The sequence below is a fragment of the Gavia stellata genome, chromosome 13 (assembly GCF_030936135.1).
Source record: "Gavia stellata isolate bGavSte3 chromosome 13, bGavSte3.hap2, whole genome shotgun sequence".
In the NCBI taxonomy this organism is placed as follows: Eukaryota; Metazoa; Chordata; class Aves; order Gaviiformes; family Gaviidae; genus Gavia; species Gavia stellata.
This window is the reverse complement of record NC_082606.1, coordinates 6,010,891-6,026,679: the sequence shown is the minus strand read 5'-3', so window position 1 is coordinate 6,026,679 and position 15,789 is coordinate 6,010,891. Positions and strand designations below refer to the sequence as shown.

At 43.9% G+C, this 15,789-nt stretch overlaps 1 protein-coding gene across 1 annotated transcript in view; it reads right to left on the bottom strand.

Annotated features, from left to right (window-relative positions):
• Positions 1 to 14,520, bottom strand: part of RORA (RAR related orphan receptor A) — a 374,046-nt gene extending 359,526 nt beyond the window's left edge. Inside the window, exon 1 of the mRNA XM_059823905.1 lies at positions 14,349 to 14,520. Coding sequence (XP_059679888.1) covers positions 14,349 to 14,520 — 172 coding nt within the window. The remainder of the gene's footprint in view (positions 1 to 14,348) is intronic.
• Between the last annotated feature and the right edge of the window lie 1,269 nt (positions 14,521 to 15,789).

Here is a 15,789-nt window from a genome sequence, read left to right as displayed (position 1 = left end):
TGTTCTCCTGCAAGACTTTTCCCCCTTGATAACTCAATGGCTAGAGTAAGAACTCCTACATAAGACAATGAACTGAATTAGCTTCTTGCAGTACAAAAAAGATAACAGTATTAATGTTTCAGAACCCTGTCCCGCTCTTGACCACAGTAACTCTGTGGACACCTGTATCCAGACAAACATATGTGATACTCAAGAAAGCACATCCCATCTGCACTACATCCCTTCCAGTTTCACCATGTGAAGTTTTAAACAAATTTGAAGGAACTGACACCTTCCCATTTGGAATATTCATGCGCAAATACCACCCGCAACCGAAAACAAATTTATAACCACATCTATGCCACTGAAAGGAATTTATTTTTCTTCCAAATTGTCCTTAAGGAAAATGCGAAGAGGCAACTTATTATGGCAGTGCCTTGAAGAACGTGTTTTTACATTGTATTAGAAATCTCTGCACAGTGCTAGAAGCCTACCTGGTTCTGCAAAACTGAATGATTGCCATATTACTATTAACTGCACGTTAGAAGACAAGTTACAAATAAAAGTGCAACCTCTAAAAGGAGGCAAGTAGACTGCTTAGTCCTTATAAAGGCTAGTGGAAGTCATGCAGAACGGCTTCATGATATGACTTAAATCTAAAGTATGTTTTAAATTTAAATTAACTTATTTAAAGGTATTAAAAATTTCAAATGCCTTAAAATTAAGATAGCTTAATTATTGCCTATATGTTCTTGGTTTATGTCTATAGCTTTTTTTCCTCAGTAATGTCCCACAGTTACAGGCCCCTCTGCTTAAAACAAGATGCATTGGAAAAATATGAAAGAGAAATGCAAATCAGAAGTGATGTGTTTACAGAGAAAACATTACACTGGAAAACAGTAATGTAGAAATATTTACTTTTCTGGAGAAATATCACGTAGAAATGTCAGCATTACACAAAAACTTCAACTGCTTACATTTCCACTTAAATGTGGTTGCAATAACCAGACACTACATGCGTTAGACTAAAACCAAATTTCTCTATGCTGGTCTGGCCAAGATATGCTGAAAAAATGCTCACAACAGGTAAGAATTTATACCAAAAGAAGGAATACTGCTTCCCCACCCCCGCCATTTATCTATTTCTTATGAAGTTTTAATACATAACATACTGCAAAATCTTTTTGTAGAACACCACAGAACTGTAGTGTACAGTTTGCAGCGGGACCTGAAGTCTTTCATATAAATTAAACCATCTAACTCCACTGACCAGTAGTGGTATAATTGCCACTTGATAAGGGCTAACCAGAGAGAGATCCCTACAATCTCCTAAAGATTGATAAGCACTCTTTACACTGCAGAGCCTCTGCTAACACAGCTACGACAAATACACATCACTCTCCTTCCCGGCCCTCACTATCTCCAGCGTGACAAGCTATAGCCTGACAGAGGACAACTTAAAAAAAAAAAAAACACACCACAAAAAACCAAAAGCTATGCTGGCATTGCTACACTCTTCCCCTGAACACGTGATGAACTGATAAATGCTCCCTTATGCTGGCATAGCTGCATCCAGACCAGCAGTTTAGACTGCATATCCATGACAGAGTGCGGATTTCTCATTTCCTGTGCCAACAAAACACACAGGTATCCCAGGGACACGTGGCTGCACAGAGCTTGTCTTCTGAAAGGACACCTAGAGCAGATGCTGGAGAATAAGAAGGAAAACCATTTAGGCACAGCTGCTGCCTCCTCCTCTGACACTGACAGAGGGGAAAATGCCAGACTTCTGCCTACCCCTTCCTTCTGTAGGAAGTAAATGCCTAAAAAGTCAAACCCTGAGGTACCTTCTATGGCACTTCAGTGGCCTGGTGCTGCTAACTTACTCCACGGACAGGGAAATAATGGGTCAACTCTCTTGCATCTCCTGCCTTTTTCTGTTCTTGTGATTTGAAACAATGCATCTCCGCTTAAACCTCCATACAGTGTAGTCCATAAACAATTTCATGACTTCTCAACCCTGATCATGATCTGAAGAGGCCCCAAGGCGCAACATTACTGATGAAGCAATACACAATCTTGTTTCTTATTTCCATGTAGGGAAATAAGAGAAATGAATGAGAAAGCTACAGAAATAGGAACCGAGTCCAGAAGAAGTACAATGCTCACTCTGACATCATACCATTAGTCTGTCCCCTCCCAAATACATATTACAATAAAATGGGATGTCTTAAGCTATTGCTCAAACACAATAAGACACTCTTTTTATCTTAAGCATGTGTCATGTCTGCAATAATTTCATGACAGCTTTGGACTTTTTATGTGACAAATACCACACAGGTAGAGAAGTAGTTATCATATAAAGTGTCTTTGGAACATTATGACAATAAGATTAGAGTAAGTCGGTAGAAATAAAATACTGATGTAACCAAAATATGTTCTACCCATAAGGGAGGAGTGACTGATACACAAGACAGGAATTCAAGAGACAGAGTAACACGAATCCTGAATTTCATGTGTACCTCTGCAAAGCCATCACTTGACTACTTTTTAAAACAATTTCTCTGTATTACAAACAAAAAAAATAGCTGGCAGTAGCCTCTAATATGATGTTCAGTGCTTTTCAGAACAGCTCAAAATCTGTCCCAGGACTGCTACCAGAAAGTCAATGTAGCTCTTTAGTCACTGACAAGGTTTTGAAGAAGGAACTGCACAGCTGCCTAGGAAGTTAATTTCAAAGAACAACAACAACAAAAGGTATCTTAGGAGAAACTACCAATCCCAAGCTCTTACTCTTCACTTAAGGCATCAGGGAAAACAATATAAACCTTTTCAAGGGAAGCTTGGAACTTATATCACTGTTTAGGTTACAAAACGCATTTGCTTCATAAAGCCTCCTCACAGCACCCTACTGTTAGATCACAACTTTTTTTTTTCTTTTTATATTTGCACTGTTCGTGGACCATAAAAACAGGCTTTCATTTTAATCTGCTTAACACACTGTGGGAAAGGGCTTCTAATTTCGCAGCACTGAGATAAGACAAATAATTCATATAACACATTAGCACAACATCTATGGCGAAAGCATTTAGTCAGAGCTCATTGGAAACAATAGGGTGGTGAAGCAAATCTGTGAGAGGCAACTATTTGAGACCCTACCATGCACTAAAATACATTACATTCCACAGTAAAGAAAGATCACAGAATATTAATATATGAATTGACCAGAGGCAATAAGGCAGTAAAATCCCCTCCCCTCAATAGACACCGTAGCTTCCCCCACTACTCCAAGTCCTTTTCAATTTTTTTTTTTTTTTTTTTCCCAGGCCATTCTCCAAATCAGTCATCTTTCCTTTGTGCCATTTCATTACACTTCTTCCTTAAGTGCCACATCTTTCTTTTACTGCTCATTACCCAAAACTACCCTGTTCCCCCCTTGGCTTCATTTACTTCCTTTCTGGGTTTGTTTTTACATTTTCTATTACTGCCTTTCCAGAGCAGAGTTTGCTTCCAGTGTGCGTTCTGCTGTGTGCAGAGAAAAGCAATGCAACAAAATATTTTCAGTATATTGGCACGAGCCCCCACCTAGCCGCTTGTGATCATTTGCTCTCAAATCCCTAGCGACATTCTGCTTTGAACCTCTGCTGTGACAAAGAAAAGAAAGGATACGTGGAAGAAATTCAGAGGAGACTTGCCAATTGCAGAGATCTGTGACAAGCCATTTCCACAGTCTCTAAACCAGGCTGAAACCAACAGGAAGGACTTGGGATCGCCAGTCAGCCATTTCAGCACATGGCTAGAACGGAGAAGCCCAACACTGGGACCAAGTACAGCCTACTGAATGGAAGCTCACGGCTATCCATAAACCTAGCTGCTCTGCTGATCCTGGCTTCGTCCAGAATCTTTTGTCCTCATCCCCTCTAAGGTGAGTGCTGTATGGGAGCATTCTTTGGAGAACTGAAACCAAAGGTTTTAGTGACAGAACTCCTTGAGCCTAATTCTAAGAGATGCAAGCACTGCTGTGGGAAGTTAATGACTAGCTAGGATTTTAGAAGGATTTTGCTTCCCTTGGAAAAAAATTATCTTCCCTTATTCTTTTGCATAGCCTTGGATGTTACACTACTAGTCACACTAGAGCATCTCTGGGACACTGCTGACCTGGCACGGTCATTTCAGTGGGGTGTTAAGGTCAAAAAAATTGCAACTTCTGCAGCTGCAACTTCTCACGAACTGGAGCCAGGAATTTCTATACAGAGGTGAAGTAGTATAGTGTAATTTACCCAGAAAACAAAAAAAAAAAAAGGGGGGGGAAGATAATTCAGTTATGGTCAAACCCTGTTAGAAGCAGCCAACACAGCATAAACAAATTTTGACAACTAGCCAAAATCTAGAGAGATAAATACCAATAGGCCAGGTCACCTGAACAGTCAGCCTTCTAGATTTTCTGCAGGTAAGTCCCTACAATTTGTTCCCCTTTTCTCCCCTTCTTCTCTCCATCAGGAAACACTTTTTGATTTTTATAAGAATAGAGCTAGGATTTCAGCAATTACAAAATAAAACTTTTAGTAATCTTAGCAAACACATTCCATATGCAGCAACAGACAAGTGCAACTCAGGTTCTATACAGGAGGAAATTCTTGCTCATCTTCTAACAGCTGTTCTTAAGTAAGGATATAAATTCTTCTCCAGCCACGGAGCCACAGTATGACCCTGCAAGCAAAATTATTGCAGGGTAACAATGTATCTGCAAAAGTAATTACAACTACTCACCCAGCCCTACCTATCTTGAAAACAACAGTTAATTCGTCTTTTTTCCAAAGTAATTTTCCTTCGTATTAGCATTTCAGATTTTTCTTAAACAATTTCACAGTGCAGTTCTTGATTACCAGCACTCTCCCTTGATCTTTACTAGGCATACACCCCTAGCTCTGTAGAGTGAAGTAGTATCACTGACATCAACAGAATCATTCACAATGCTTAGTACTAAACACACATATAAACTGTCACAGGATCAAGTCTTCTGCCAGTAGAGCAGAACTCTTCTAATAGCCAAGGGTGGCTTTCATGCTGTTAACATATGACTGACCTTGATCTGATCTCTTGCAGATTCACGTTCATGAAAATCAGATTACTTGAGCTTTTTAAAATACACCTGATTTTAGTAGAAAATAATATACTATTACTAACATCAAGAGTGTTGAATGGTAATTAAATCTGTAGAAACGTCTTCCAGTTCGTTTTTTCAAGGCTCTCAAAGTGTAAAAACCAACTGGCCATTGACAGATAGGCAAAAATGCTTAGAGACTGAAAGTACAAAGCCACTACACGTTTCTTCATCCATTATTCTTCCAAGCATCGACCCTGGAAAGAGTTGCTTTTGTGCTTTTGCTAACAGACTTTCTTTTACGTGTATTATCTCTGAAACACTATGACTCAACGTCAGATGTTAATAGTTCAGAGTATATTTCATTAGGTTTTTTTAAAAGGCCTCTCTATAACAAGCCAGGCAGTAAAGGACCCTTTCTAACTTCTAATGACATCACAAATGACTACAAAACTTCTCTTGAATATTACAGAAATAAGTATGACACAGAGAGAGAAGAGGTTTTTGATACGCCCTAGTTTCCTTTGAGATTGGTTTAATTTTATTTTATTTTTTAACATACAAATGATTTAGAAGATGCTTTATGCTGACAGTTTTTGACTTCACAGAATCATAGAATCATTTAGGTTGGAAAAGACCATTAAGATCATCAAGGCCAAGCATTAACCTAACACTGTCAAGTCCACCACTAAACCACGTCCCTAAGCGCCTCAGCCACACGTCTTTTAAATACCTCCGGGGATGGTGACTCAACCACTTTCAAGTAAACTCAACCAATTTCAAGTAAAGCATTAACAAAAGCTATATTTTAGGCTGTCTTACCAAATTTCAAGACTTCTTTCAAAGGAATAGTTTAAACCTTACCTTTCTGCCCTTAGTTAACAGATGTAATGCAGCACAGCCCTCTAACTGATTTACATTTGGTACAGACTTTGGCAAGGTCATCCATCAGTTCATAAAAATGCATTTTTTTTTCCCCACCTCTACCTTTGAAGAGAAACTATGAAGGGAAATCCTACTTTAAAGCATTCTCACACTTCCATGACAGGAAGAAAATAAAATCTATAACCTGTATTTCACAGGCCTTGGCCTTGGTTTTATCCCTGACTGTATCTAACAGACCTTGCTTCAGTGCCAAACAGTCAAGTTAAGCTCTACCAATACATAATTTAAGTCTTCCCTGTGGTGTCTACAGTTTTGCATATGTATTTCAGAAGTGTATGGCATACACTTCTACATAACTATGGAAAAAAATTCCTCTCATGTATGAGTTGGCAATGCTATTGGATGCACACTTGATAGCACTTATGCCAAATGGTCTACCTCTGTTTTTTGATTTTTCTTCATTTTATATTCTTTCAGCCATATTTTCAAAGCCAGCTGCAGCCTTCTTGGCCATATAGTCACCATTCTTCACATAATCCGCATCTTTGGACGAGCACGCCCTTTTTAAGGATTTTTATGCAAGTAATAAAAAAAAAAAGGTATGTGGGGCTCTCTGTTCAACCCCCTTCTAAGAGTTCAGGAGTTTTCATTTCCATCGCTGCTGTATATTAAACACTTTCAATCCATTTGAACAGTTGCAGAACCAAAGCACACAGACATATTGTCAATTAATGCTGTAAATATCCCACAGTCTGTACAAAATGAAACATTTAAGAACAGCAACACCACGGTTTTTCACTCTGTGATCACTACACCTGCCTCATTAATCTCATGTACCCATGTGAGGTAAATACATAGTACAACTACAAACTAAAAATCAATAAAACCTTTAAAAAGGTTTAATTTGATTCTACAAGGGAGGTTATCATAATCCAACTCCGCTTTCTCACATTCTGCTAGCGATTTCTCTCAGCTCAGTTTCAACTGCTAACTTTGTTCTCCACCTCACTATCTATCATGCTGTTATAATGCCAGCTCAAATGCTGTTTGTAACTGCACAGCAATTTCTCAGAAGTTGCCAGCTTCATAGTGTGTTCCTTTAGAAGTGCATGGAAATTATTAGATTAAATTACAAATGAAAGACTCCGCAGTTGGTCATGATTACTGAAACATTTGTGTATGTTCAGTAGATCATGAATTTTAACTTTTGTTCCTTTACATCCTTCACAGAACTTCTGTTTATACTCCGTTTTGCTAGATTATATGGGAAGTGAAATCGAAGATAACTGGGAAGAGCTATATGTTTTCCCCACACTCCCCAATATCCTCAAAAGACAAGACAGTGACACCCACCTCCCCCATCCCCTACTGGCTTAGTGTCAACAGATCCCCTACAACCATTTTTAAAACCTCTCTTAATATAAGCACATCTCGCACACAGCAGCGCAACTCACTATTTAAAGAGCACAACTGTACAGGAATCTGCTTTACAAACCAATGCCTGCAACATACCAGTTGTCCCTCCAGTTTGTAAGATTTCACATACCAGCATGGGACCAATCAATTAATACATCTGGAAATACCTGGAGAAAACACTGATCATACCACAACTGGTGAACACAATAGGGTAAGCAGCAGGATCTTAGATTATCTCACTGCTGGGGGTATCATTTTCAGGAAGATATTTCAAACCAATTTCTTGACCATACACTGCCACCGAAAATATCTAGTAATTTTCTACAGGAATAGAGCTGTTTGACCCAATTCCAATGCAGATAATTATATTATCTGTACCTAAAATCCCTCTGAGTGTTTCAATCAGGTATGGTATTCTTCACTTTCTGTTCTGATCTGCTTAGCATGGCTGAGCACCATTAAACAGCTGTCAGATTCCACACAAGAAGTGGCTGGATTTCAGTAATAAGCAAAATGGTTCCCGATAGTGTTTAAAACACCTGGGGATCCTTCCAAATGAACAGTGCAATGAGGCTAAACTATAAGATTAAACTGCTGGAAAATAAGCCCCACAATTTCTTCATAAAAGTACACACCCTAATACATTTAGTCTCTGAACAGCTCAGCTGCTGCCGAGAATGAAACATACCTAGATGAGACTCCAGATAAGAGTATGAAGAATAATTCAAAACCTTTACATTCAAGAAATTAGACAATTAACTCCTCATGACACACAGCCCAAGCTATTCTCGTGTTTCTATCAGCACAGACCATCTACAACAGATACGGTGAAGCGCTAAACCATGAGTCAGAGAACAAAGCTCAGTATGTTAGTTCAGCTATCACAAAATACAGTACCAGCCTCTTCTTCATTCTCAGTCCAAGGAGATTTTATAACCAACATTCAAAGAAGCAAGTGAACTAACTGACCACAAACACAGTTAGTTAGAAGTGAGAAGATCTTTCTAATCATCAGAACAGCAAAGCTGTAGGAAAGCCTCCTATCAGAACACTGGGGCCAAAAAACCTAACCACCCTTAAAATGAAGTTCGATCTGTTTATGACACAAATTGTGTAACATGGATCTAGTGACAGCAGAGGACTTAGACTCTGCTCTGCAGGGCCGTTCTCCACATATCTGTAAGAATCTGTGCAGGTAAGGAGGCATGGATTGTCTGCCAGCCACGGGTATATATAATCTTAAAACTAAGAGCTTCGTAAAATACATTTCCAGAAGTGATTATCAAGGCTCCAAAGACCGTGTTAGCAATAGGTGAAAGATACTTAAAAAAAGAATGAGAGGAAGAGAAAACAAGACAGCAGAAATCTGCCTCTTAAGTATGGAAGCCTCCACACATCCAAAAGTTTCTCCCACACCTTACCTGTAGGAACTTCCTCCTCTACCAAAGCCACAGAAATTCAGAGAACTACAGAATTTTCTTGGGGAGCTCAGGTCCAGGTGTAAGTATACTGTGACAGAGAAAAAAATTCAGCTCCACTTGAGAAGCAACCACTGCTTCCCTCCCACAACGTCCTGCCCCAAGGAACTGAGATGACAGGAAACCTTTGATAGCACAGCTGCCTGTAGCTGAAAGGTCCAGGATGGACAGACGGCTGAGGAGGTGACAGTTGCCTCACAGTACAGAAATTGAAGGCCTGAAGTCCAACATATTGTGCTCTTTTGACAGCTCCCTGTAAACTATCTGGGCCCAGCACTCCCCTTTCCCTTCCCCTGCCTTACACAACTGTGCACACCAGCTACTGCTGCCTCTGACTAAAGCCCCCTTGCGTCATGTTTAGAAGCAAGGAAGCACGCAGTCTGTAAACAATCCTTAAGTTACACAGCACCCTGACTTGCCACCGCATTTAGATAGCCCTCCAAGTTGAATTTTTATTTATTTATTTACACCTGGTCCTACAACTGTGTGTCACTGAAAACACGCTCTTAAAAAATATTTCAGCAGAGAATGGGTCACCTGTTCATGAATTAATGTCAAGAGTGATACAGGTATCACCGTAATTTAAAACCAGGTTGGATGTTTCCCCCCTCTCTTTTTCACTGGGATAGCTCTCAGATTAAATCCACCGAGATCAATTGAGTCATTCCAGATTTTCCCCAGCACACATTTTTCTAACTTAGAAAACAAATACCAGAGGAAAAAAATAAAAATAAAAAAAATCAGACAACCTCCCAAAGCTGAAATTGCCCTTTCCATTCAAATGCAGTGCTGTACTCAAAACTGAAATTGTCACACAGCCCGTTAATCTCCATTACAAAACACGTTCTTTATTTAGTAAAATTACAGCATTTGGTTGAACGATAACAGCATTTACATACTGGTTTATGAGCTCCTGAGATGTTTCTCAAGCAAATAAAATAAGAGAATAGGTTACGGTTTATTGAAATAAGAGAACTGCATTGTTCCTAAGAGAACAGCATACTGCTGTTGTTATTGCTCCTATGCCACAAACATTTAAAACAATGTTGTCCTTTAAAGGATTCATAGCACATATCATTTACCAAAATAGAACCAAATCAATGGTGCATGCAGAATAGCCCGCAATGATGAGAAAGGCGACCCAAAGAGTCTGCAGAAAACATCCAAATTTATAAAATTCAGAGAGTCCTCCAGAAAACAACACAAAATTTTGTACTGTGGCTATGTTCTGCAGAACAGTCTAAATCCAGAAATAGACAAAATTTAGCAATAAAGGATTTTTTTTAAAGAACACTACTGATGTCATTATTAATGATGTCACATCCTTACTTGTGGAGCATCACCCAAATTAAAACAAAACACAAAACGCAAGCCCTGCCCCCCCCCCCAGTCTATCAGCAGAGAAAGCATCAGGCTGAAGAGATGACATGATAATAAATTCCAAAGGCTTCTGGAAAATAGCAAATACTCTCAGTACCTCAACAGTGAGAAAACAAGAACAAGTACCTACATAGCTGCAGCTTTCTATTATTAAACACAAGGCATCATAAAAATATTTACACGCAGCATCTTCCAGTGATGTAAGAGCTGCTTTTAAATTTTCTTCGGCAAGACATTCTCTCGATTGACTTACCACTGAGACCAAAAGCTCAGTTCCAAAGAAACAGAGCATTTTTTATCAGATTAAAAAGCTTTTTTATATACTTTTCATTTTTAATGGGACAATAGTTCTCTATTAAAATATAGTTTATTCAATTACGATTGTTTCTAAGGGGACTAGTGGAACATTAAGCCTTAGACTGCAGCATGGGGAGAACTCCACGGATGTCAAAGCCTGCGAAGTGAAATGAACGGCACTTAACAGTCTTGGTCCAGGGCCAGAGCTAGTGAGCGAAGCATTCCTTCTACTAACCATGGCAAACCACAAACCCTTGTTGCAGAACACACACGGACTGAAATTCAACCTGCTGGACAGAGACTGCTCTTGGAAAAAACCTAACAATTAGTGTCAGCAGTAAAAATATCCTTTTGGGGGAAAACCAGGCTTTTTATCCATTTCCTGCTCTTCCCATGTATGGCGTCAATTTTCTAATGATCAGTTTTGATATCAGACTGCAGGTGATCTTCCAAAACATGCAGGTATGCATGCATGCTCCTGTACACTAAATAACTCAGGTAACGATTCTCCGTTTGAAAGGTGCTTTTGGTAACTCCTGAATTCATGTTTTCAGTAAGCATTCTATACAACACCACAAACCGCATAACCTCAGCAAAATGAAAATCAAGTTATATAAGGATCTGGCGCTCCAAACATGTATGTATATCAAGGAATAGGAAGTTTTGAAATGCTAGCATTATAATAGAAAAGCTTCACTTAAGAATTTATTCCACAGCAAACTTAACCCACTTCTTCATCAACAGCACTTTCTTCAATTTTGTTTTCTTCATTTTCTAGGTAAACTGGCTATTATAAACTCTCAAGTGTCAAAGCAGCTTTGCAGCAGGTGCAGCTATGAAAATAAAGGATATGAAACACGTGTTTCTAGTGTTTTAAAAGGTTTGCTAAGTCAAACAATAAGCATTTTTACAGTTGGAGAGGTATGTGCATGTGTATGTATACTTAAGTATCTATATGTCTGTATCACTCCTCCATACAGATTGCAGAAGAGTCCAGATCTGCCAGCGTACAGCACATTGCAGAATCGCAACCCAAACAGATAAATTCTTGAACTCAATACACAGCTGAACGTACGAGCTTATAAAGTAGCTGTTCTAAAAATAATTTCACCTATACTGGTCACACATTAAGGTCACACTGTTGCCATAAGAAATAAAGGACCATATGAAAAAAGGCAAGAAATCAAGTTCTATTTCAACAGCTGTTAAAAAAAAAAAAGCTACAAGTCTCGAGGGACACCTAACACCTAATCCATCAAGTCCTGATTTCAAGGAGGCCACAAATGTTGACACTGTCCTGTTTTCCTGCACAGTTCTATATCTTCAGGTTTTAACTATTAGAAAGGCATAATCAGCTGGTGCGTAGCGTGTAGGTCAATTTATTTCCAATATGCTAATTTATGCAACATTAGCACAGAACGCCAGCTCCAATTCTCCTACTGTTTGCACTCTAGGAGTAGACTTGTATTTTCTGCCAACTCTATTACATCACCCGAAAAAACCCAAACATCTCTTTTTTTTTTTTTTCCCAAATCCCTGCCACTCTCCTTTTTCCTTCTCCCCTCTCCCTTCCCAAGCCCTTCAGAACGACACGCCAGTTACTGCCGTAAGCTTTATTTCACTTTAAGGACTGCAAAGCCCCAGTCTCCAAGAGCTTTGGCTATTGTGTCGCACACGGATGCCTCCTCCATCACTGACCTTCGCGTCTTCATTCAGCCTGTTACATAACCCCGCGCTGCCGGCGCGCAGCGAGCGAGACAGCCTGTGCGGGCGTCCCGAGTGCCGGCGAAGGCCCGGCGCCCTCCCCCTTCCCCACCTAATCCCGGGGGAGGAGGGACATATGGGTCAGCAGGTTAGCAGTACCAAAGCCTAAGCCATTCGGGACCGCCAAGAAAACACCCTAACCACCAGAGCTGCCTGGTCTTCCCAGCCCCCCCCTTTTCGTATCCATACAGAAACGACAGCCCAGCGTTACATAATCTATGGGATCCCGAAGTTCCCCCCCTCCCCGAGCCCGCCGGAGCCGGCTGCCGGCTCCCTGCCGCCCGCCCCGCTCCCCGGCGGCACCATCTGCCCGCGCCGCCGGAGCCCTCGGCCGGAGAGCCGGGGCGGCGTTGTGTAACACCCGCGAACTACGGCCGCTCCGCAAACATCCAGAAAACTCCCCGACAAACGAAGGAAATTTTCTCCAGTGTTTCTGATTAACCTCGTTACATAAGGCGCTTGCATTCCAAATCCACTCTCGCAAGCTCTAAATATACCCCGCGCAGCCAAAAGCTCCCTGCACACACGCCCGTGGCCACCCGGCCTCCTCCGGCCAAGCCCGCTCCTGCTCGCCTCGGCATCCGCCTAACTGCGCGCTCCCTGCTCGCAAATCGCCTCTAATTAAATGTTTCGGCGTGTGTCATCTCGATGGCTTTTACTGTACGCGGATTCCCCGAGTGGGAAGCTGCCTGGGAAGGGGGGTGTGGCCAAAGGGGGAAAAATACTGTAAAACACAAGCCAACACATGATCAGCCATATTCCAACCTACAACCAAAAATCCCTCCGTCCGAGGAGAGACGGTCTCCGCGCCGCCGGCGGCCGGGCACCGCCGCCCCAGCCCCGCCGGCGGCCGCCGAGGGGGCTGCCGCTCCCGCCGGGCACGCACTTTTCTCCGCCCGTCGTTTCTTCCAGCAGCCGTGTGTATTATTACATAGCGTTATTTAATTAATTTTTACCCATCACCGAGTGATTTTACCGAACGAAGCCTCTCTAGCGCGCTCCCCCTCTTGTAGGAGCAACGCTTCATAAATTATTTACAAGTAATTAAAGCGGCAGCCTCCTCCCTCTCGCACGTCTCGGCAAACTCCGGCGGCGTTCGAAGCCGGCGCCCCTCGCCATGCCCGCGGCGGGAGCCGGGGCGAGCGCGCCCTGCCCGCTGCGCTCCGCTCCGCGCAGCCCTCCCGCCGCCGGCGCGGCGCGGGCACCCCCGAGCTGACGCCAAACTTCAACTGCTCTCAGCACCTTCAGAGCTGACCCGCACGACTAGAAGACGCAATCCGAGGCGGGAGGGGGCTTGGCGGTTAGCGACAGAAAAGGGGGCTCGTTTGTTTGTTTGCAGCGGTTTATCCGGGGGCCGGGGGGGGCAGCGAAGGAGAACCCACGGGAGCAGAGAGACCCTCTGCAAAGTTGTGCGCCTTCAAGAAACAACAGCAGCTGCGAGATCGCCCGCTCCGCGAGGAAATCATTTCTGAGACACGCTTAAATGAATTAAGGGAAAACAGCGCGCAAGAGAGTGAATAAGTCACCCGCAAACCGCAAATCTGTTTCATCACAGATCCCCCATTCACAACAAGCCACAGCACACCAGTTGAGAAACTGTCAAAAGGAGACAGACGAGGGGGAGAAGAAAGGGGGGGGGGGGGGGAGAAGGACACTGCAGCTTTAAAAGTTTGTTCCCTTGAATCCAAATACTCCTGCTGTTGCTTTATATATTTATAAAATTATGTAATTTCAGGGGCACGGTACCCATCCGGATACCACAGGCAATAGACGAGCGAGAGAGGAAAGCACCAAAGACCGCTCAGTATTTTCACGGCATTCGCCCCTCCTGCTGCAGCAATTAAAAGAAGCTATAAAAGTTTGCACGGTTTTGCGGGGGGTAGAAGCGTGCCTTGTTTGCGTGCGCGGCTTCGACAAGCACGAGCAACAAACCAGAGGATTAAATTGCTGCATTTCCCCCTTCTCTCTTACCCCCCTCTTCCTATTCCCACCCACCCCCCGATCCCACTCCCCCGGCCCCCTCCCCCTTCCCCAAGTCTCCCTACCTCTGCTGCTGCTGCTGCTGGAGTAGCTCTGCCTGCGGACGGGAGCCGGCGCATCGCTTTTCCGGGCAGGCTCCAGGTTCGCCGGGGTGTCCCTGGCGCCGGCGGCCGCCTCGGAGACGCTGCTGCCCGGCTCACTGGCTGCTGGATCGGGGGCTGCCGGAGCGGACTCCATGTTTTTCCCAATGTAGATCGCTTGGAGATGGCGAGCTCCTACACTCCCTCTATCTTCTGTTTCCAGCGCAACTCTATGGTAGGAAAGCAGAAGGGAGAGCGCGAGCGTGATCCAGATGGGATGTGAGCTTGCCTGGCTGTGACCACAAGCAGCGCTAGCGAGAGCTGCACACCCCCCCGCCCCCGCACCCCCCGCGCTCCGCCGCCAGCCGCGCGCCCCGCGCCCGGCATCGCCGCCCTCCGGCGCGGCCCCAGCGCGCGGGCCCCGGCCGGCCGCCGTGGCGCGGGGCGGCCGCGGGCCGAGGCGGGCGGGCGCCCGCGGGGGCGGCCTGCGAGGCGCCTCACGGCCGCGGAGCCCCCGCAGCCCCCGAGCGGGGCCGGGGAGGAGAAGGCGCTGCCGTCGCCCCGGGCGGGCGGGCGGGCCACTGGCCCGACCGCCGGCTGGGCCGGGCCCCAGGGCTCGACGCCTTTGAGGGGCCCGTCCGAGGAGGTCACCGGGCCCACGGGGAGCTCCCATCTCTAGCTCCTGTAGCTGGTGGGAAGAGCTTCCCGGCAGGGCTGCCTTTTCCCCCATGACTGTTTCAGCTGAAGCCGCATCAGAAGATGCCCGTGGTACTAAGTGTCTCAAGACCCACACGTTCAGCAGCCATGCAGCCGGAGAAGGCAACATTTCAGACAATACCTCTCGTTCAATGAAGCACGCTTTGACTTAGGACAAAAGACGACTAGCAAGCTGCCGGAAAACCTCCAGATGTGGTCTGACTTCTGCAAGCACTCGCCTGCAGTTCACCGTCTCAGTAATGGTCAACTCCTTGCCCATTACCCAATTTTAAAATAAAGTAACAGCTGCCATGAACAGTGTGCTGAAGAACACATCCCTCTTGTATAACAGAGGCCATGTTACACGCTGCCCTCCTGCCTCCTGCCCAGAAGGTGCTAAAGCTGTCTGCTTTGACTGTTCTGACTAGAAGCACGGCCTGACTGAGTAGAGCATGATATTTGTACTGATAGCAGCACAAGCTTTTTCCAAATGGTACTGGGTCATGTGCAAGCAGCTGATATGCCACCTTCTGCCAGCCAGGACTGCTGCTACAGCTCTCAACACTGCTGGTGCCGGTACCTGATGAAACTCATGAGTAAACCCTGAACAAATCCACATTCTACAGTCTAATCACCAGTAGTGCACTGCTCTATCACAAATAGTTGTGAAATGTACCATGAGTCTTATTTGCCCCAGGAGCTTGTCCACAAATTGGATTAGATCTTGCAC